The 21,273-nt window shown below is 39.6% G+C and overlaps 1 protein-coding gene across 1 annotated transcript; it reads left to right on the top strand.

Moving 5' to 3' along the window:
- Nucleotides 1-17,066: 17,066 nt before the first annotated feature.
- Nucleotides 17,067-20,390, top strand: SNAI2 (snail family transcriptional repressor 2). The gene is made up of 3 exons (XM_032316611.1): nucleotides 17,067-17,326; nucleotides 18,131-18,676; nucleotides 19,586-20,390. Exons 1-3 carry the CDS (start codon nucleotides 17,248-17,250, stop codon nucleotides 19,765-19,767), a joined length of 807 nt encoding a protein of 268 aa, XP_032172502.1. The 5' UTR covers nucleotides 17,067-17,247; the 3' UTR covers nucleotides 19,768-20,390.
- The last annotated feature ends 883 nt before the right edge of the window (nucleotides 20,391-21,273 follow it).

Here is a 21,273-nt window from a genome sequence, read left to right as displayed (position 1 = left end):
TCTGGTGTGAGAGTTTCTATCCCTTTTGAGGGCTGGAGCACATTGGAGTGACAACATCAGAGTCTGAGCAAGATGCATCTGCATTTGGAAACCAAGCCAGTGGGAGAATTCTCCTGCAGGTCATTCATGCAAGTTTTGTGATAGCATTGATAACCTGCACCAGATGTTCAGCAGCTCTGGTGGCCAGGAAAGGAGACTGACATTAACATGATTACCAAGATGGGTGAGTGAAACAGTGCATGTAGGACTCTAGGCAGAAGTTGGGCAAAACCTGAGAAGAGTGGTCTTTCTACAAAGCTGGTGGGACAAAGCAGAACTATTCATTAGAACTATTCATCAACTGATTTTATTTACCTGTACCTTCTTTATTTAGGGTGATACAGCTCAAGAAATATTAAGTTGCCTGTAAAAAAGTATTTATAAAAAATTATTTTTAATTTTCCTTTCCAAATCAAAAATTGAGACATTCTTCACATAAATGTACTAGCAATCATGTTGATGCTCACTTGAGTGGTTCATCTACCCGAACTGACTATAATCTTATCTGGTAAATAACTTGAAAATACACAATTTAAGTGTTCTTAAGATGAATTATGATGATAATGATGACAATGATCATGATGAAGGGCATAACAGTTCCTAAAATTTCCAAATTATTATTATTATTTTTAAAGTTACTTTGGAGGGGTGTGTGGGTGGCTCAGTGGGTTAAAGACTCTGCCTTTGGCTCAGGTCATGATCTCAGAGTCCTGGGAGCCCCACATTGGGCTCTCTGCTCAGCAGGGAGCCTACTTCCTCCTCTCTCTCTCTCTGTCTGCCTTTCTGCCTACTTGTAATCTCTGTCTGTCAAATAAATAAATAAAATCTTAAAAAAAAATTTTCTAAAAAAAAATAAAATAAAAAAATAAAGTTACTTTGGAATCCATTGACTCACTGCTGGTGGAAATAACCAACATTTCTAGTCAAAGTACAAAGGAAAAAAAAAAAAGCAGCTCAATCTTATTTTCAAAAGAGAATTACACCATACATAGGACCATTTACTGAATAGTAAGTTTAATTTGCCTGGGACAGTCTACAGATACTCAGTTTCCATTCCATTTGAGAGTAAGATCTGTAGGCTCTGTTATTTTTCCAGCAGGTGTTCCCAGAAGAGCTAGTAACTGCAGAGCCAGGGAAGGTCTCCCTTTGTGGCAGGCTTCCTACTGGGCACACCCATCCTCCTCACACTGATACCTAAATCCTGTTTTCATTACCCAGGCCTTTCATGCTGAGCAGTCTTGATTTTCAACATCATTGTCAAATCAATGACTTCCCTCAGGCTTGTGGGTAATTCTCCTCCAGTATAAACTCTCCATTCTGACAGACACAACTGTCACTTTGATAATGTCATGGGAATGACATGGACAATTTGGCTCTGAGTCCTCCCCATACAAAGGTACTTTGCCATTGCCTACATGTTTAAAGATAGCTGGCTACCATGAATATCATTTTCCTTCCTTATCATAACTTGATAAATGTTCACTATTATCTTTAGAAATGAGGGAAATGTTTGTTGTACGTGGAGGAGATTGGATTGCTGTTTTGTGCCCAACAGTGGTATTTCTACAGTTTCTGCAGGAGGGTTGTGGCAGGGAGTGGCACCTAGCCAATTAGAGAACTTGTCCCACAGCTATTTGGCAAAGTCACGGTTCCTCAATGGTCACAAGTTTATTTGGTGGCTTTAAGGTAGGTATGAAAGACTAAAGAATGTAAAAGTTATCTTTGGGAACACCACCATATTCATAAAATTTGGAGATCAGAATTCAAGTTATCTGTGCATTAGACCAACTAAGCTGTCCCAAAATCATAATGATGGTCAAAGGGAATTCACTCTTCAGTTTAGTGTAAAGAGAAAACCCAAAACTGGGGGTCAGGACATCATGTTGAACACTTCATCCCTTCACAGTAAGTTCTTCCTTATGCAGAATATTTCATTTAGGGTGATGTGGCTTAAAAGTCTTCCTGAGCACTTTGGTGTAAAATTATTGATACCGAGGCACCTTGAAACTTCTGTCATTTTCTTTCCATAAGTAAGCTGACATTTTTTAAGGTAAGTACAGTTGTCACTTTAAGCAATATCCCCTGTTTTTAACAATCTTCAACACACAGCACAAGGGCATCTGTTCTGATGTGGTTCTGTACCAGGTGTAGAAGCATAAGAATGAACCAAAATTAAATATGGACCACTTCACAAGTGGAGGAGAGCAAAGCAAGACAGGGTACTAATTTCACCAGAGTTTGAAAATAGAGGTCCATTCCTTCTTTCTACATTGATTTCTTTAAAGGGCTTTAAGGAGACTTTGTAGAAGCTGATCAGTTATATTTCAGAATTAAAGACAACCTGCCACAACGCACACCTCTGCTAGTGCTGCTGTCCGCTAGTGCATTATACTAGAAATTAGCACATTTCAGATCTAATCCCCTGTGATGTTAAGAAGATTCATATCCTTGAGCAAACCTCTCCTTACACTCCCTATCCAAAATAAACAAACAAATAAATAAATAAAAATAAATAAAGGAAGTATTGCAATCAATTGCTAAGGTCCCCAGCTCTTAACAGTCTATGATTTTATTCTGTCTTAGTTTCCTCTTAAGACTCAAATCTCTTTACACTGCTCTGAAGGATAATTGCTGGTCTGGATCATCTTTCACTCATCATCAATGTAATTCCAAAATTCAAGAGAAGTTGAAAGTTTAGGATTATTCTCATGCCCTTTCATCCATAATCACTTTCAAATGATTCATGGTGTCTCCAGCTTTCTCTTTTAAAAGTGCAATAATGAATTCCAACCCTCAACAGAGTTTGAGATCCTGTGGCTGTGCTGGAGAGGGAAGGAAGGCATCTCTGTCTGGGGATACACAATGACAAAGGAACCCACCAGCCCAGCTCCTAGAAGGGCTTCCACATCTGCAATCAGCCAATTACCTCTAATTGCTGGCAAGAGTTACATTAAGAATGACTTCAGTGTTAGATTTGAATTCTCTTCAGCTGCCAGTTATGCTGGATGGCTACTTCACCTGTCAACTGGTCAACTGGGGCCAATTGTCCTTTAGTGCCAGCAAATGGTTTATATTCAAGGACAGGGTATTAAGGTCCAAAGGGATGAGTAAGCACAGTATTTATTTCCCATTATCATACAAAGACTTTAATTTTTAAATGCAAGCCAAAGAGCACTTCTAGAAAAGATCAGTCTACCTATGTATCTGGAGATGCGTTTCTTTTTAAATAACCATGGTATAATTTAAGAAAATGTCTATGTTTAAAAATATCGCAGTGTATAAAATGACATTTTGTCCAGGCAAAAATCCAGATATTTCTCTCTTCACCAGTGCTGATCCCAAATACCCACAAGGGTCTGCCTAACTAGGCTCTTGATCTTTTTTCTGGGGGCCTGCTATAACTGGTTTGACTGGTGGTGAAAGTCATGTATCTGAAGCAGAGAAAAGTAACAAACTGCTTGCAGATGCCTGGAAAGCTCTCACAAGCCCTGTCTTCTCGGACAGAGGTGCATTTTGGAAAAAGGCACACCAAGTTTGTGACCCAAGACTTCAATTAGGGAGAGAATCATAAATATGGCACAATTTAGAGTTTGCTTCTCTAAATAGTCTTGGAAAGTTTCAAAGTCTGCTGTTTTAAGGAATTTCAACTTCAGTGTCCAGGTAGATGTGTTGATGATTCAGATCTGAGGCAAAGAAATAGGAGAGACACTAAGTGAGGGCATTTCTGACTCGGAGTCCGTGTGAGTAGGGGTATGAGCTCATGTGTGGCTCGCTGTCCCTATCTTGGTATAAAAGTGACACCTATGTTTCCTGCCAATGAATAGGACCTGAGCATGCTGGAAAGTCATTTGGGAGTCCATATGGAGTCCCTCATGGTCTTCACGGCAAGCGTTCAGTTTCCATGTAGAATACAAAGCATTTGTTCTCCTTCTACTCCTGTCTCTCTCTCTGAAATGTGCTGCCACGTGTTCCAGGCACCTTTTCTGCAAGGAAGAACTACTCCCCTACAGGTACTCCCCTGACTGCACTGAGAACCAGAGTATCTAGCAGGCCCTTGTATTCTTAAAGGGCAGCACCTCCACTCCCACTGGTACCTCACATGTCTCAAACACTCCCAATACCTGTTGGTGTGGCTGCCACTATAGCTAATGCCCTGGCCCCTGTGGTTATCAATACTTTGTAGTGCTCCACTGTCAGGGATGGCAGGTACTCTCATGAGCCAGGTGTTTGTTTGTTTGTTTGTTTTTAAATAAACTCTGTCTTAGATATTCCACAGCAATATTATCTACCCTGTAAAGATTAACAGCATTCTAGTGAATCCATATTTCAGGTTCACTTTCTAGGCCCTACCCCAAGCTGAAGCACAGAACCCTAGGGTGCTTAGCCAAAAAAGACATTGAAGTGACAGGTGCAGAGCTGTACTCAGAAGCAACTCACCTCTTTGGGTCCTTACAGGATCAACTTGCTGAGCCTGGCTCCCTGTTCTTCTGGAGGAAGGACTGCAAGTCCTGCTTATAAATGAATGTGGACCAACCTACCCTACCAAACACACTCATTCATACATGAACCAATGGAAGCTTATGCTCAGAGTGAGGCAGTCATAAGACACAAGTATATGCACACACACATGCACAAGCATGCATGCACACACACACACACACACACACATACACACACGGACAGAGAGAGACACTTCCCAATGGTAGAACTCCTCTGTTATATTTGTACATACTGATTCTTGATCTATGGGTTTATTTCCCCCCACATAATCCCAGAATGATTAGTGGTTGTCTCCCTTGGCAGACCAAAAGACCAAGGCAGCTACTCACTTAAACACTGAGCATTGTAGTCCACATGTCTTCTCAGAATCACATCCAACACCTGGAGGTAAATGTTATCAAGTGTGAAATCAAACAACCATGACCTCATGTTACTGAGGCAAAGAGGGAGACACAGCAGAGATGATGGAGGATGGGACAGAAGTGGAAACAGAAGCTCCACACACCAGAGATTCTAACTCTCTGTGTAAGTATTCTGAGTGCAGAAGAAAGTAGGAAGGCACATTTTCAGAGAGGCCATGTCTTGCAGTTGGTCATGAATCTAATTCAATCCTATGGTGAGAAATTATAGTCATAACAAAGTGGTGAAATGAGTAGGATTTGAAATAAAATCCCTACTTCCACCTGTTCCTTGACAGCAGTATGATTTGATCAAGATATTTCATTTGCGTCTTCATTTCCTCATCTCCAAACATGGATGACAATATCTACTTTGCAGGATTAGCCAATTTGGGGGGTCAACTAAAGCAGTTATACACGGAGTGCTTAGAATACTAGCCAGTTCATATTAAACATTCACAAACGGTAGCTAGTAGCATTACCCAAAACTCCACAAACTGCCTGGTACTGGGTACCTTCAGTCTACCTTATAAGCCACAGTAGTGAGGAGTCAAGATGGCAGAGAAGTAGCAGGCTGAGACTACTTCAGCTAGCAGGAGATCAGCTAGATAGCTTATCTAAAGATTGCAAACACCTGCAAATCCATCGGCAGATTGAAGAGAAGAAGCACAGCAATACTGGAAACAGAAAAACAACCACTTTCTGAAAGGTAGGACTGGCAGAGAAGTGAATCCAAAGCAACAGGAAGATAGACCCCGGGGGGAGGGGCCGGCTCCCAGCAAGCGGCGGAGCAACGGAGCACAAAATCAGGACTTTTAAAAGTCTGTTCCACTGAGGGACATCGCTCCAGAGGCTAAACAGGGCGAAGCCCATGCGGGGTCAGCGTGGCCTCAGGTCCCGCAGAGTCACAGAAGGATCGGGGGTGTCCGAGTGTCGCAGAGCTTGCGGGTATTAGAACGGAAAAACCAGTTACAGAGACACAGCCGACAGTAAGCTCACAGCTCGGTGTTACCTTGAACCAGCCACAGGCTCGGTGAGCTCGGAGCGCGGCCGGAGGTCAGGCAGACGGGAGTAACTGGGCGCTGTTCTCTGAGGGCACATTGAGGAGTGGGGCCCCGGGCTCTCCGCTCCTCCAGGCCAGAGACCAGGAGGCCGCCATTTGCATTCCCGTCCTCCGGAACTCTACGGAAAGAGCTCAGGGAACAAAAGCTCCTGAAAGCAAACCCAAGCAGATTACTCAGCCCGGCCCCTGGTAAGGGTGGTGCAATTGCGCCTGGGGCAAAGACACTTGAGAATCACTACACCAGCCCCCTCCCCAGAAGATCAACAAGAAATCCAGCCAAGACCAAGTTCACCTACCAAGGAGTGCGATTTCAATATCAAGGAGAGCAGCAGAATTCCAGAGGAGGAGAAAGCAAAGCACGGAACTCATGGCTTCTCTCTGTGATTTTTTTTAGTCTTGCAGTTAATTTAATTTTTTTCTTTTTCACTTTTTTTCTCTTCTTCTGCTAAAATATTTTTTAACTTTTACTCTTTTCTTTTTTAATGTTTTTAACTAGTTTATCTAATATATATATATTTTTACTTTTTTTATATTTTTCTTTATTCGTTTTCTTTTTTTTAACTCTTTTCTTTTCTTTTTCTTTCTTTTCTTTTTTTTCTTTCTTTCTTTTTGAAGCTCTATTTATCCCCTTTCTCCCCCCTTATGATTTGGGATCTCTTCTGATTTGGTTAAAGCATATTTTCCTGTTGTTGCCACCCTTTTAATATTTTACTTGCTCCTTCATATACTCTTATCTGGACAAAATGACAACGCGGAAAAATTCACCACAAAAAAAAGAACAAGAGGCAGTACCGAAGGGTAGGGACCTAATCAATACAGACATTGGTAATATGTCAGATCTAGAGTTCAGAATGACAATTCTCAAGGTTCTAGCCGGGCTCGAAAAAGGCATGGAAGATATTAGAGAAACCCTCTCGGGAGATATAAAAGCCCTTTCTGGAGAAATAAAAGAACTAAAATCTAACCAAGTTGAAATCAAAAAAGCTATTAATGAGGTGCAATCAAAAATGGAGGCTCTCACTGCTAGGATAAATGAGGCAGAAGAAAGAATTAGTGATATATAAGACCAAATGACAGAGAATAAAGAAGCTGAGCAAAAGAGGGACAAACAGCTACTGGACCACGAGGGGAGAATTCAAGAGAAAAGTGACACCATAAGATGAAACAACATTAGAATAATTGGGATTCCAGAAGAAGAAGAAAGAGAGAGGGGAGCAGAAGGTATACTGGAGAGAATTATTGGGGAGAATTTCCCCAACACGGCAAAGGGAACGAGAATCAAAATTCAGGAGGTTCAGAAAACGCCCCTCAAAATCAATAAGAATACGCCCACAACCCGTCACCTAATAGTAAAATTTACAAGTCTCAGTGACAAAGAGAAAATCCTGAAAGCAGCACGGGAAAAGAAGTCTGTAACATACAATGGTAAAAATATTAGATTGGCAGCTGACTTATCCACAGAGACCTGACAGGCCAGAAAGAGCTGGCATGACATTTTCAGAGCCCTAAATGATAAAAACATGCAGCCAGAATACTATATCTAGCTAGGCTATCATTGAAAATAGAGGAGAGATTAAAAGCTTCCAGGACAAACAAAAACTGAAAGAATCTGCAAACACCAAACAAGCTCTACAGGAAATATTGAAAGGGGTCCTCTAAGCAAAGAGAGAGCCTACAAGTGGTAGATCAGAAAGGAACAGAGACCATATACAGTAACAGTCACCACACAGGCAATACAATGGCACTAAATTCATATGTCTCAATAGTTACACTGAATGTTAATGGGCTAAATGCCCCAATCAAAAGACACAGGGTATCAGAATGGATAAAAAAACAAAACCCATCTATATGTTGCCTCCAAGAAACTCATTTTAAGCCCGAAGCCACCTCCAGTTTTAAAGTGAGGGTGTGGAAAAGAATTTACCATGCTAATGGACATCAGAAGAAAGCAGGAGTGGCAATCCTTATATCAGATCAATTAGATTTTAAGCCAAAGACTATAATAAGAGATAAGGAAGGACACTATATCATACTCAAAGGGTCTGTCCAACAAGAAGATCTAACAATTGTAAATATCTATGCCCCCAACGTAGGAGCAGCCAACTATATAAACCAATTAATAAAAATCAAAGAAACACATCAACAATAATACAATAATAGTAGGGGACTTTAACACTCCCCTCACTGAAATGGACAGATCATCCAAGCAAATCAGCAAGGAAATAAAGGCCTTAAACGACACACTGGACCAGATGGACATCACAGATATATTCAGAACATTTCATCCCAAAGCAACAGAATACACATTCTTCTCTAGTGCACATGGAACATTCTCCAGAATAGATCACATCCTCGGTCCTAAATCAGGACTCAACTGGTGTCAAAAGATTGGGATCATTCCCTGCATATTTTCAGACCACAATGCTCTGAAGCTAGAACTCAACTACAAGAGGAAGTTTGGAAAGAACCCAAAAGATTGGGATCATTCCCTGCATATTTTCAGACCACAATGCTCTGAAGCTAGAACTCAACTACAAGAGGAAGTTTGGAAAGAACCCAAATACTTGGAGACTAAGCAGCATCCTTCTAAAGAATGAATGGGTCAATCGGGAAATTAAAGAACAATTGAAAAAAATCATGGAAACAAATGATAATGAAAATACAATGGTCCAAAATCTGTGGTACACAACAAAGGCAGTCCTGAGAGGAAAATATATAGCGGTAAAAGCCTTTCTCAAGAAACAAGAAAGATCTCAGGTACACAACCTAACCCTACACCTAAAGGAGCTGGAGAAAGAACAAGAAAGAAACCCTAATTCCATCCATGTTGTCGCAAATGGGTATTATAGAGGGCACGGATTGCATGGAGCACGGGGTGTGGTGCAAAAATAATGAATACTGTTATGCTGGAAATAAAAATAAATAAATTAAAAAAAAAAAAAAAAAGAAAGAAACCCTAAGCCCAGCAGGAGAAGAGAAATCATAAAGATCAGAGCAGAAATCAATGAAATAGAAACCAAAAAAACAATAGAGCAAATCAAGGAAACTAGGAGCTGGTTCTTTGATAGAATTAATAAAATTGATAAACCCCTGGCCAGACTTATCAAAAAGAAAAGAGAAAGGACCCAAATAAATAAAATCATGAATGAAAGAGGAAAGATCACAACTAACACCAAAGAAATACAAACTATTATAAGAACATACTATGAGCAACTCTACGCCAACAAATTTGACAATCTGGAAGAAATGGATGCATTCCTAGAAACATATAAACTACCACAACTGAACCAGGAAGAAATAGAAAGCCTGAACAGACACATAACCAGTAAGGAGATTGAAACAGTCATTAAAAATCTTCAAACAAACAAAAGCCCAGGGCCAGATGGCTTCCCAGGGGAATTCTACCAAACATTTAAAGAAGAACTAATCCCTATTCTCCTGAAACTGTTCCCAAAAAATAGAAATGGAAGGAAAACTTCCAAACTCATTTTATGAGGCCAGCATCACCTTGATCCCAAAACCAGACAAGGATCCCATCAAAAAAGAGAGCTATAGACCAATATCCTTGATGAACACAGATGCGAAAATTCTCACCAAAATACTAGCCAGTAGGATTCAACAGTACATTAAAAGTATTATTCACCACAACCAAGTGGGATTTATTCCAGGGCTACAAGGTTGGTTCAACATCCGCAAATCAGTCAATATGATACAACACATCAATAAAAGAAAGAACAAGAACCATATGATACTCTCAATAGATGCTGAAAAAGCATTTGATAAAGTACAGCATCCCTTCCTGATCAAAACTCTTCAAAGTGTAGGGATAGAGGGCACATACCTCAATATCATCAAAGCCATCTATGAAAAACCCACCGCAAATATCATTCTCAATGGAGAAAAACTAAAAGCTTTTCAGCCAAGGTCAGAAACACGGCAGGGATGTCCATTATCACCACTGCTATTCAACATAGTACTAGAAGTCCTAGCCTCAGCAATCAGACAACAAAAGGAAATTAAAGACATCCAAATCGGCAAAGAAGAAGTCAAATTATCACTCTTCGCAGATGATATGATACTATATGTGGAAAACCCAAAAGACTCCACTCCAAAACTGCTAGAACTTGTACAGGAATTCAGTAAAGTGTCAGGATATAAAATCAATGCACAGAAATCAGTTGCATTTCTCTACACCAACAACAAGACAGACGAAAGAGAAATTAAGGAGTCAATCCCATTTACAATTGCACCCAAAACCATAAGATACCTAGGAATGAACCAAACCAAAGAGGCACAGAATCTATACTCAGAAAACTATAAAGTACTCATGAAAGGAATTGAGGAAGACACAAAGAAATGGAAAAATGTTCCATGCTCCTGGATTGGAAGAATAAATATTGTGAAAATGTCTATGCTACCTAAAAAAATCTACACATTTAATGCAATTCCTATCAAAGTACCATCCATCTTTTTCAAAGAAATGGAACAAATAATTCTAAAATTTATATGGAACCAGAAAAGACCTCGAATAGCCAAAGGGATATTGAAAAAGAAAGCCAACGTTGGTGGCATCACAATTCCGGACTTCAAGCTCTATTACAAAGCTGTCATCATCAAGACAGCATGGTACTGGCACAAAAACAGACACATAGATCAATGGAACAGAATAGAGAGCCCAGAAATAGACCCTCAACTCTATGGTCAACTCATCTTCGACAAAGCAGGAAAGAATGTCCAATGGAAAAAAGACAGCCTCTTCAATAAATGGTGTTGGGAAAATTGTACAGCCACATGCAGAAAAATGAAATTGGACCATTTCCTTACACCACACACAAAAATAGACACCAAATGGATGAAGGACCTCAATGTGCGAAAGGAATCCATCAAAATCCTTGAGGAGAACACAGGCAACAACCTCTTCCACCTCAGTCTCAGCAACATCTTCCTAGGAACAACGCCAAAGGCAAGGGAAACAAGGGCAAAAATGAACTATTGGGATTTCATCAAGATCAAAAGCTTTTGCACAGCAAAGGAAACAGTTAACAAAATCAAAAGACAACTGACAGAATGGGAGAAGATATTTGCAATCGACATATCAGATAAAGGACTAGTGTCCAAAATCTATAAGGAACTTAGCAAACTCAACGCCCAAAGAACAAATAATCCAATCAAGAAATGGGCAGAGGACATGAACAGACATTTCTGCAAAGAAGACATCCAGATGGCCAACAGACACATGAAAAAGTGCTCCATATCACTCGGCATCAGGGAAATACAAATCAATACCACAATGAGATACCACCTCACACCAGTCAGAATGGCTAAAATCAACAAGTCAGGAAGTGACAGATGCTGGCGAGGATGCGGAGAAAGGGGAACCCTCCTACACTGTTGGTGGGAATGCAAGCTGGTGCAACCACTCTGGAAAACAGCATGGAGGTTCCTCAAAATGTTGAAAATAGAACTGCCCTATGACCCAGCAATTGCACTACTGGGTATTTACCCTAAGGTTACAAACGTAGTGATCCGAAGGGGCATGTGCACCTGAATGTTTATAGCAGCAATGTCCACAATAGCCAAACTATTTAAAGAACCTAGATGTCCATCAACAGATGAATGGATCAAGAAGATGTGGTATATATACACAATGGAATACTATGCAGCCATCAAAAGAAATGAAATCTTGCCATTTGCGACAACATGGATGGAACTAGAGCGTATCATGCTTAGCGAAATAAGTCAAGCAGAGAAAGACAACTCTCATATGATCTCCCTGATATGAGGACATGGTGATGCAACATGGGGGCTTAAGTGGGTAGGAGAAGAATCAATGAAACAAGATGTGATTGGGAGGGAGACAAACCATAAGTGACTCTTAATCTCACAAAACAAACTGAGGGTTGCTGGGGAGAGGGGGGTTTGGAGAAGGGGAGTGAGGTTATGGACACTGGGGAGGGTATGTGCTTTGGTGAGTGCTGTGAAGTGTGTAAACCTGGCGATTCACAGACCTGTACCGCTGGGGATAAAAATATATGTTTATAAAAAATAAAAAATAAAAAAATAAACCACAGTAGTGTGGCAGAGCCCAGCAACAGGGTGACAGGCCCACTGAGCAGATATCCTTGGCTCCATCACCTTCATTTTGAATGTTCCTGGAACACCTTGCTCCCCACCTTCAAAACTCTACCTTGTAGAGATCATATGAGGATATAGGGAATAAGTCACTGGCGATTCTTACTAATTTTGAATCTAACACTTTTATTTTTGCCCATTTCTTTCTTTGTAACCACACAAATTGAAGAACATAAATTTTCTTTACTTACCTATCTTGAAAGGCCAATGTAATTTGTTGTAAGGTATCATTTGTGTTTCTATAAATAGAAGTCATTTGTAACTAAGAATAAATTAAAAATTCAGCATTTAAATGGCATACCCCTGAAACTGTGCCAATTACCACGTGAGAGCAACTCAATGCTCTGAGTCCAGTCAAATCATCCATTTTCCACAAGGTGGCAGACCTTATTAAAAAGTTATGGAAAAGAATAACAGAAAAAGAAAGCCACGTATTTTCCAAAGTTGACCAATAGGTGTCTCTTTGCAACCACATATCCCTGAGTTGTTTCATAAACTAGATAACGTCAACATCCTTAACAGTCTTCTTGCTCATTTAATAAGATCACCAACACCTTCCACAAGGTACAAATAGAACACTGAAGAGATTAATAAAGCCACTCAAAGGGAAATGGGATTATAAAACCATAACTAGAAATAAGATTCTGAATACAAATGACACAAAGTAAATCTCATCAAAATGCTGGTCCCATGTTAAACAGGGTTTTCTGTTAGAAATCATCTTAATATTTAGTGATTCTATATGATTGACACTTACTGAGCAAATAGTATTAGAACTAACTCCAGACAGATACACAACACTAATGTCTAGTAACCTGGTGAATGTGGCCCTGCAAAAGAATAGAAATTCTTAAGCAGCAGAGGGACATCCTGGTATCATTTTTGCTATTGTTTTTCACCCCAATTCTCCTCTCTCTCTCACTCTCTCACACACACACACACACACACACGGGCACACACCTTCACATTTGGCTCTATTGACTTCACTGAGTAGATACACTTATGTATGTCAAGTGTATATGTGAGTTTCATGCACATCCCCAGAGAAAAGGGGTCTGTCTCCTTGTTATGAAGCTCAGAACACAGAAGCAGACTCTTATGTTCACTCTGATTATTTTCCCTTTTGTACTGGAAAATGGTTGCTCCTAAATCATTCTAAAAGAGACAAGGGAAAAATATTAAACATAATTTAAGGATAGACAAACCAACGTACTAAAGGAAATACTTCTCTTTTAAAGATTGGTTTATCTTATCTGAGGTTGAATTAAATTATGAATTAGGAATATAAATACAAATATATTAAGAAATAAATACAAATACAGATATATACAAATCATGAGATGATATGTCTTTGTCATTCACACTTCAAAGTTACATATAATAAACATTTATAATAAACATTTTGTTATTATGTAAATAGCTTTAAAAAGTAGTAATGTATTACAATATTTTTCAAATATCACAAACTAATTACATTCCATAACTGCGTATCTTTCAAGGGAGTTAATTCCTCCCCTGCCCACTCCAGGGCGATCCTGCCACAATGAAAGCTAGAAAGAGAAGCCATTCATTTTAGGAGACCGGGCCCAGCACAAGATGGGAGTTTCTGCCTCTGCCAAGCCATGGTTTCTTCTCGTGCTAGATTTACCCCATTTACTAAACTAAGTAGTCAGTCTGCACTGATTTTTACATACCATCATACCTAAATGTACACAAATCTCTGTGCAAAGTAAATAAATCTGAGGTGCATTTCCAAACCTCATAAATCTAATTTATTTCCCTATCTGGCAAGGCAAGAATAATGTCTTTCATGAAAAAGACTGTCTCCAGGAGAAATCGCATCAGTGCAAGGGAGCCTGTGGAGAAGGGCTGGCCCTCCCACGAGGGCCCAGGACATAAATTTACAAAGTTTTCCACCAATTATCTTCATCAACTGCTTCAGATAAAAAGAGGAAATAAGGGACTGTCAGATAAGTCACCTCAAGTCACACCCTAATGAAATTCATGACAATTCAGAAATTAGACAGCATGGGCTTCTAACATCCCACGTTCCCCACAGAAGATCGATGAAGGGAGGGACCTTCTAGTGCACTCCACAGCAGGATTATTTTTAAGCCCTCACCTTCCCCATAATAACCGAATTACGCTGACCACGGATGGAATCAAGGCCAATGAGCCTGGAAACTGCCCATGGGAAGTAATTTACCTTCTTATCTCATTTCTCTCTACCTCATTTACCTGTCAGGAGATAGGGCTGAGCCTGTGTCTTCCTGTATTGTGTATGACCTGTGCCCACCAACTTCACCCTAGCTGAGGTGTGTACACACTAACATCTCAGGATAAACATCTTTTCCCACTATTCCAATGAGCCTAATTATGTCAACCTAAGACTTAATTTCTTACAATAGCAAAACACACTGGAATTAGTTTTGCCCAAATGGAATATTTTAAACTTGGTGTCATTGTCTCAACAAAGATTTCTATCCCTTGGCAACACAATCTTTTAGCCAGCGACCAAAGCTAGCTTCTCTATATCATCCCTCTGGCTTGCAGGACAGGAACCTTCCATCTTGTCTTAGCAGAGTCTTAGCAGCTGGACTTTGGGTGGGGATTTTACTTCCCTTCCCCTGTTTTTACCACACTGTTCTGGCGCCAAATGCCCTCTGCTGTGTCTGAGCAGAGCACCTGTGCAGTCTGACTCATGCTATCAGCGTGCAGGCTCTCCCTCTTCTGACAGCAGACCAGACCTCACACAGGTCTACGTGTGACTAGTTACCACGCAGACCTGTGTAATGACATGCCTCATACACGATCCTGAACACTATCTGCTCATCCCAGTAGGTGCGGTAACATGTCCTGACTGTGATCTGTATCATGTGTGATGAGCCCCCCTGGGACATGTGGTGGGGAGCTCAGCTCGGTTATGCATCTGTAATCCAAATTCAAGATTTTTTTTCAAGCATAGTGAATTATTGTTAAACTTTTTAAGTGGATTTTAAAAATATACACTTCAGCAGGTTATCTTGTATCATAACTACCAAAAAATCAATACCAAAATGTTCTCTAACACTCTTAACTAATGTCAATTAACAGTATAGAGTGAAAGGAAAAAATACAAGCAATTTACCTTTTCTCAACTATATTATGTTTCTAACAAAATGTGTCTTTTGCAGGAAATGGAGCAGAAAGGGCAAGGAGGAATCCTGTTCCAATAAACCAGGTGCAAGCAGCAAGCTCAGAAAACTTGCCCTGAATTATACTCTAGTTTATAGTTTGCAGATGAATCTAATGCATATTCACATTTTCCTGTCTGCTACAAATACTATGCCTTTTAACATAAAGTTTCATCTAAGTTCATTTCTTTGGCATTTAAATTATGACTGTTGGAAGAAAAAAAATTAGAATCATTGAAATTGGCTCAGAAACTTTTTAGTGTCCCCACTTTGGTCCTCTCCCCTCCCCCCAGCACACAAGCTTGTTTTCCTCTCCCAAGATTAAGAAGTTATGCAGCCTGACAATGCATTTTCCTCTTACAAGTCTTGACTTCACCACTGTTATTTTCTTTTTCACTTTTTTCTTCCAGCACCTGTTAGAAACAAGAGGAGGGTGCTTGTTGCAATTTGTTCTTTCCTCAGTCTTTAAGCAAAAGGTAGGGAGAAAAATCTGTAATGGTCTGAGATGCTTGAAAATATGATTGAAATTTTACTTTTAAAATTACCCACCCTGGAGGATTTTTAGATTTAATACCATATACAAAAAAAAAAAAAATCAAAGTATGTTTGCTGGTTACTAGACTTGCTCCTTAGAACGTTAACCAGGCAGTAGACATAATGGCATCCTTTCTTTAAATATACAATCCAGGAAACTGGCAGATACTGAGATGAATTTTGATGACTTTATACTGAAGAAAATAGTACCATATAAAAGCAGATAAATATTTGAAATGTAATAATTGTCTCTAAGGCCCATTCATTTTGTGTGTGTGTGTATATATATATATATACACACGTGTGTGTGTGTGTGTGTATACACACATATATATGTATATATATATACACACACACACACACGTGTTATATATATAAAATATCATACACACACACACACACACACACACACACGATAGAGATACATTTTCCATGGATCTTAATGACAGTTTACATACTGTCCCCTCTCTCTGTGTAGCGTTCTTTCTTTGGTGTGTCCCAGTTCTTCCAATAAGCATGTCTTTCATGGGCTACAAAGCATTTCTTTCAAGCCACCATAGCTAATATGGTGACATGATTACTTAATTTCCACGAGGAAGTGCGGCCTCTGGCTTTGCTGAGCCTTTAAAGACATGAAGTGCATTCCCAGCATTCAGAACACTCACGGCATGTGGCTCAGCCTCTTTTGCAGACCAGGGAAACCCCACTGTGAGGGCGCCCTCCTCACTCACAGGGGCTTTTGTCTTGACGCTGCTACCTACCTTTTTCAAAAGCCAAGAGTTAATTGTTCAGTCCCTGCACAAGTAAAACCTCTCCGAATGCCACTTCCAAATATAGGCTCTCATTAATACCAGAGGCTGACCTGGGATCTTGTAGGACACCCTTTCCTTCCTCCAGCGAACATTTTGTCCCATTGCGTTTGCTTTACCCGACATCTGGAAGCCAGGCCCGCTTTAGAAATCACACTTCCTAGGACTTATCTAGCTCTCTGAGAGCACGGATAACTGGCAAGCTAAAGAAGTAAAATTACCTCTCTTGAAAATACTTAAGCACTTTTTTCCCTCTCCACTGAAATCCCGAAGAACAGCCCATTTTGAACCAGAATAATTTAGTCTGACAACAGATTCTTCCTCTGTTCACAGCTGTCCCAGAGGGAGGAGCTGAAATCCGAACCTCTCCTCTGTGATTGGATCCTTCTTGCAAAAGAGAGGAAAAAAAAAACCCTCCCAGCCAAAACGGGCTCAGTTCGTAAAGAAGCCAGGCGACTTCAGAGGCGCCGGCCCGTCCGCCAGCCGCACCTGAGCGCGGCCCCAGCCCGAGCCCCGCCGGCCGCGATGCTCTAGGGACCGGCCGCGTCCTCCCGCCGGACCGTTATCCGCGCCGGGCGCCCGCCGGACTCGCCGGCAAGATGCCGCGCTCTTTCCTGGTCAAGAAGCATTTCAACGCCTCCAAAAAGCCTAACTACAGCGAACTGGACACACACACAGGTAAAAAAATAAATAAATAAATAAATAAATAAATAAATAAATAAATAAATAAATAAAATTTAAAGAAGGAAATTCTCTCTATCTACCTGTCCATCTCTCTGTATATCTATAAATCTATCAATACGTGGTACAACTCAAATATTATTACCAAAGAACCAAAGTTGTTTTCTTTTCAGTGTCCTAAAAGAGAGTTCAGATTATTTTGATAATTTCGGGTAAGTTTTAATTCAAAACTTTTAGAGCTCCTAACTGACAAGGAAAACTTCATTCAACTCTTGCAACTTCATTTTCTAAAGCTTGTATATACATGCATAGTGAGTACATGGAGGATGAGTAACACAGTACGTAAATGTTGAGTTACTGCTTTTTTCATGTAATAAGGTTCCTTTCCTTCAGAAAGCAGCTTGATCTACACGTATCTTTGTACTTACAAAGAACCTGAAAATAACCCATGCATAAAATGGAAAACAACTTTTTTTTTGTATCTTTAAAATAATATATAAATTTTTCCTCCTCAGTGCAGATTGTGAAGGCACCCACTTGGTTGCACTCCTTCACCGCACAGCATGTTACAGCTCCTGTCACACTATGTATGCAGGAGGCATAGATGTGCATTAAAGCACAAGTATTTAGCAGCAAGGGTGGAAATGAATGTTTTGCCAATGCCTGTGTCTTTCCTAAATGAGTCTATTTACTTCATTGTAAAGTCCTGTGTGTGGGTGTTGCAAAGTAGCTCCTTAGTGTGTTTTCGAAGTTATTTTTTTTTACCTTAATCTTTCCTTTCTTTCCTTTTCTTTCCACTAGTGATTATTTCCCCATATCTCTATGAGAGTTACCCCATGCCTGTCATACCACAACCAGAGATCCTCAGCTCGGGAGCATACAGCCCCATTACCGTGTGGACTACAGCAGCTCCATTCCACTCCCCACTACCCAATGGCCTCTCTCCTCTTTCTGGATACCCCTCATCCTTGGGGCGAGTGAGTCCCCCTCCTCCATCTGACACTTCGTCCAAGGACCACAGTGGCTCAGAAAGCCCCATTAGTGATGAAGAGGAAAGACTACAATCCAAGCTTTCAGACCCCCATGCTATTGAAGCTGAAAAGTTTCAGTGCAATTTATGCAATAAAACCTATTCAACTTTTTCTGGGCTGGCCAAACATAAGCAGTTGCACTGTGACGCCCAGTCTAGGAAATCTTTCAGCTGTAAATACTGTGACAAGGAATATGTGAGCCTGGGCGCCCTTAAGATGCACATTCGGACCCACACTTTACCCTGTGTCTGCAAGATCTGTGGCAAGGCGTTTTCCAGACCCTGGTTACTTCAAGGACACATTAGAACTCACACTGGTAAGAGAAAAATGTAGACAGGAATGTGACTGTCTGATAGAATGAAGCTCTGGGCTGCCTGTTGAATTTTCATTAAGTAGTGGCACAGTGTTTTTTAATGATGGATGATCATTTATAGCTACTTCCTGATGACTCAAAAATTTGTTAGAGCAGAGTGCTCCATTTCTTGTTAACAGCCTCTGTTCGAGACTGCAAACAGCATTTAGACTTTGGAAAGTAGAGTCAGAAAGTTTGGTCTCAAAGATCAGTTAGAAAATCAGGAAAGATGTGCTTGAATGTGTGTTCTGTGAAACTGCTCCCAATATTCAGCAAACACAGATGTTGCTATCTTCATCAGCTGGCTTGGAGATGTGTGAAGGGTTTACCTATAGTTTTCTGTTGGTTACATTCTTGCCATGGTATCTATCACCCCATAGCAAGTTAGAGAATTAGAACTGAATTTACTCTCTGCTGTTTTATTATATATATATTTTTGCTGCTGAATATTTTATTCCTAGCACAAAATCATACTGCAGGGAGCCAAGGCATTTATCCAACCTTAGTCATAATACAGAATGAGGGAAAAGGGGAAATATTAGGAAATGTTGGGAGGAGCTCAACATTAGCTGCACCTGCTGAAGCAGAAAGCTTTAATAAGTGAAAGTCCTAGAACTGCATGAAATATTTCTGCATGAGTGGCAGCAGTAACAATATTCTTGGTGTGATTTTTTAATGCAATATTCAAATTTATCTTAAATGGCCAGATATGAAAATAAGTATCTGTTATGGGGAATTTTAATCAAGTTTTTTGTTTTTTGTTTTTTTTTTTTTACAAAGTGTGATTGTTATTCACAATAACTTTATCTGACTTTATGTTTCCTCTAAAAACACTGACTGTCTTTCTTTTCCAACCCCCACCTCCACCCCCAGGGGAGAAGCCTTTTTCTTGCCCTCACTGCAACAGAGCATTTGCAGACAGGTCAAATCTGAGGGCTCACCTGCAGACCCACTCGGATGTAAAGAAATACCAGTGCAAAAACTGCTCCAAAACCTTCTCCAGAATGTCTCTTCTGCACAAACATGAGGAATCTGGCTGCTGTGTAGCACACTGAGTTACGCAATCAATGTTTACTCGAACAGAATGCATTTCTTCACTCCGACTCCAAATGACAAATAAAAGTCCAAAGGCATTTTCTCTTGTGCTTACCGACCAGATAATGTGTATAGGCGCGTGCGCACACACACACACACACACACACACACAAACAGGCGCATGCAGACACACACACACACACACACACACACTAAAAGCTGCAAGAGCACGAAATCCATGTGTTCAAAGTTAATCCTTTCCATGTGAAGTTTGAAATTACTATATATTTACTGACAGCTAGATTGAGAGGATAAAAGACAAGAATCTTTCTCTTCAAAAGATGAAGCAAAAAGCACATTGCATCTTTTCTCACTAAGAAAGAATGCAAAGATTTACATTGCTGCCAAATCATTTCAACTGAAAAGAACAGTATTGCTTTTGTAATAGAGTTTGTAATAGAATTTCCTATAGGAAGAGAATTTGCCAGACGCTATCTCAGGTGCCTTATAAAGTATTTCAAGTTTACTTCATTACATGTCTGATGTCTGGTTATCATTTTTGAACTAAAGCCTTTTTTGATTACCTGTAATGCTTTAAACTGTATTTTTAAGAGAGAGACAGAGAAAGAGGAAAAAAAAAAAAGAACAGGAACAAAACACAGGAGAATGTATTGAGAGTGTTTTGTTTTTGTTTTTGTTTTTGCCAGCAAAGAGTATGCTCCCTGGGGGAGGAGGGAAAGAATGGCTTTGAACATTCCTGGTGCATGCTCTATGTCTTACCTTTTAAACGAACTTTTAATGATTTTCTAAAATTAATTAAAGATGGGAATAAGTGCAAGAAAGGGTTCTTAGAAACTCAGTAATGTACTTAAACTATTTTAAATGCATATGACAAATGCAATTCATACAGCACCCTTCCAAGTGCCTTTTTAAAGTAATTGTATAGATGATGAGTCAATGTAAATTTGTGTTTATTTTTATATGATTGAATGAGTTTTGTATGAAAGATGTTGTCTATAGCTGATGCTTATAAACAACCTGAAGATTTGTGAAATCAATGTTTCTTTTTTAAAAAACAATTTTTAAAGGTCCTTTTTTACAATAAACATTTTTGATTTAAAACCCATTGTTTGTATACTATTTTTGGAGACTTTACTTACTTCATGATTAGTACCAAAGTGCTATACAAAGAAGTTTTTTCTTAATAAGAAAAAAGTGAATAGCATTTTTATGAACATCGTGTTATTTTTATGTATTAGATTATAATAAAGTATAGTGCTAGTATTTTTTTCTTTACTCTTAAGATAATATTGTCACATTCAAAAAGATCACAATAGTTGTAGTTCTAAGTATATACATTTAACAAAAAATTACACTCTCTGAGGGCTAAAATATTCATATTAATACTCAAGAATAGTTTTCAGAACTTGTTATTTATGATGACTTTATTAGGTTGCTCTATGCAAATTATAATCACTCATTGTAATGAGTGATTATCACGTAGACCCTGGAATAGTTGAGGGTTT

Source organism: Mustela erminea, chromosome 16, assembly GCF_009829155.1.
Source record: "Mustela erminea isolate mMusErm1 chromosome 16, mMusErm1.Pri, whole genome shotgun sequence".
NCBI lineage: Eukaryota > Metazoa > Chordata > Mammalia > Carnivora > Mustelidae > Mustela > Mustela erminea.
Note: the sequence above shows the minus strand (reverse complement) of the source record. Positions and strands in the feature narration are given on the sequence as shown.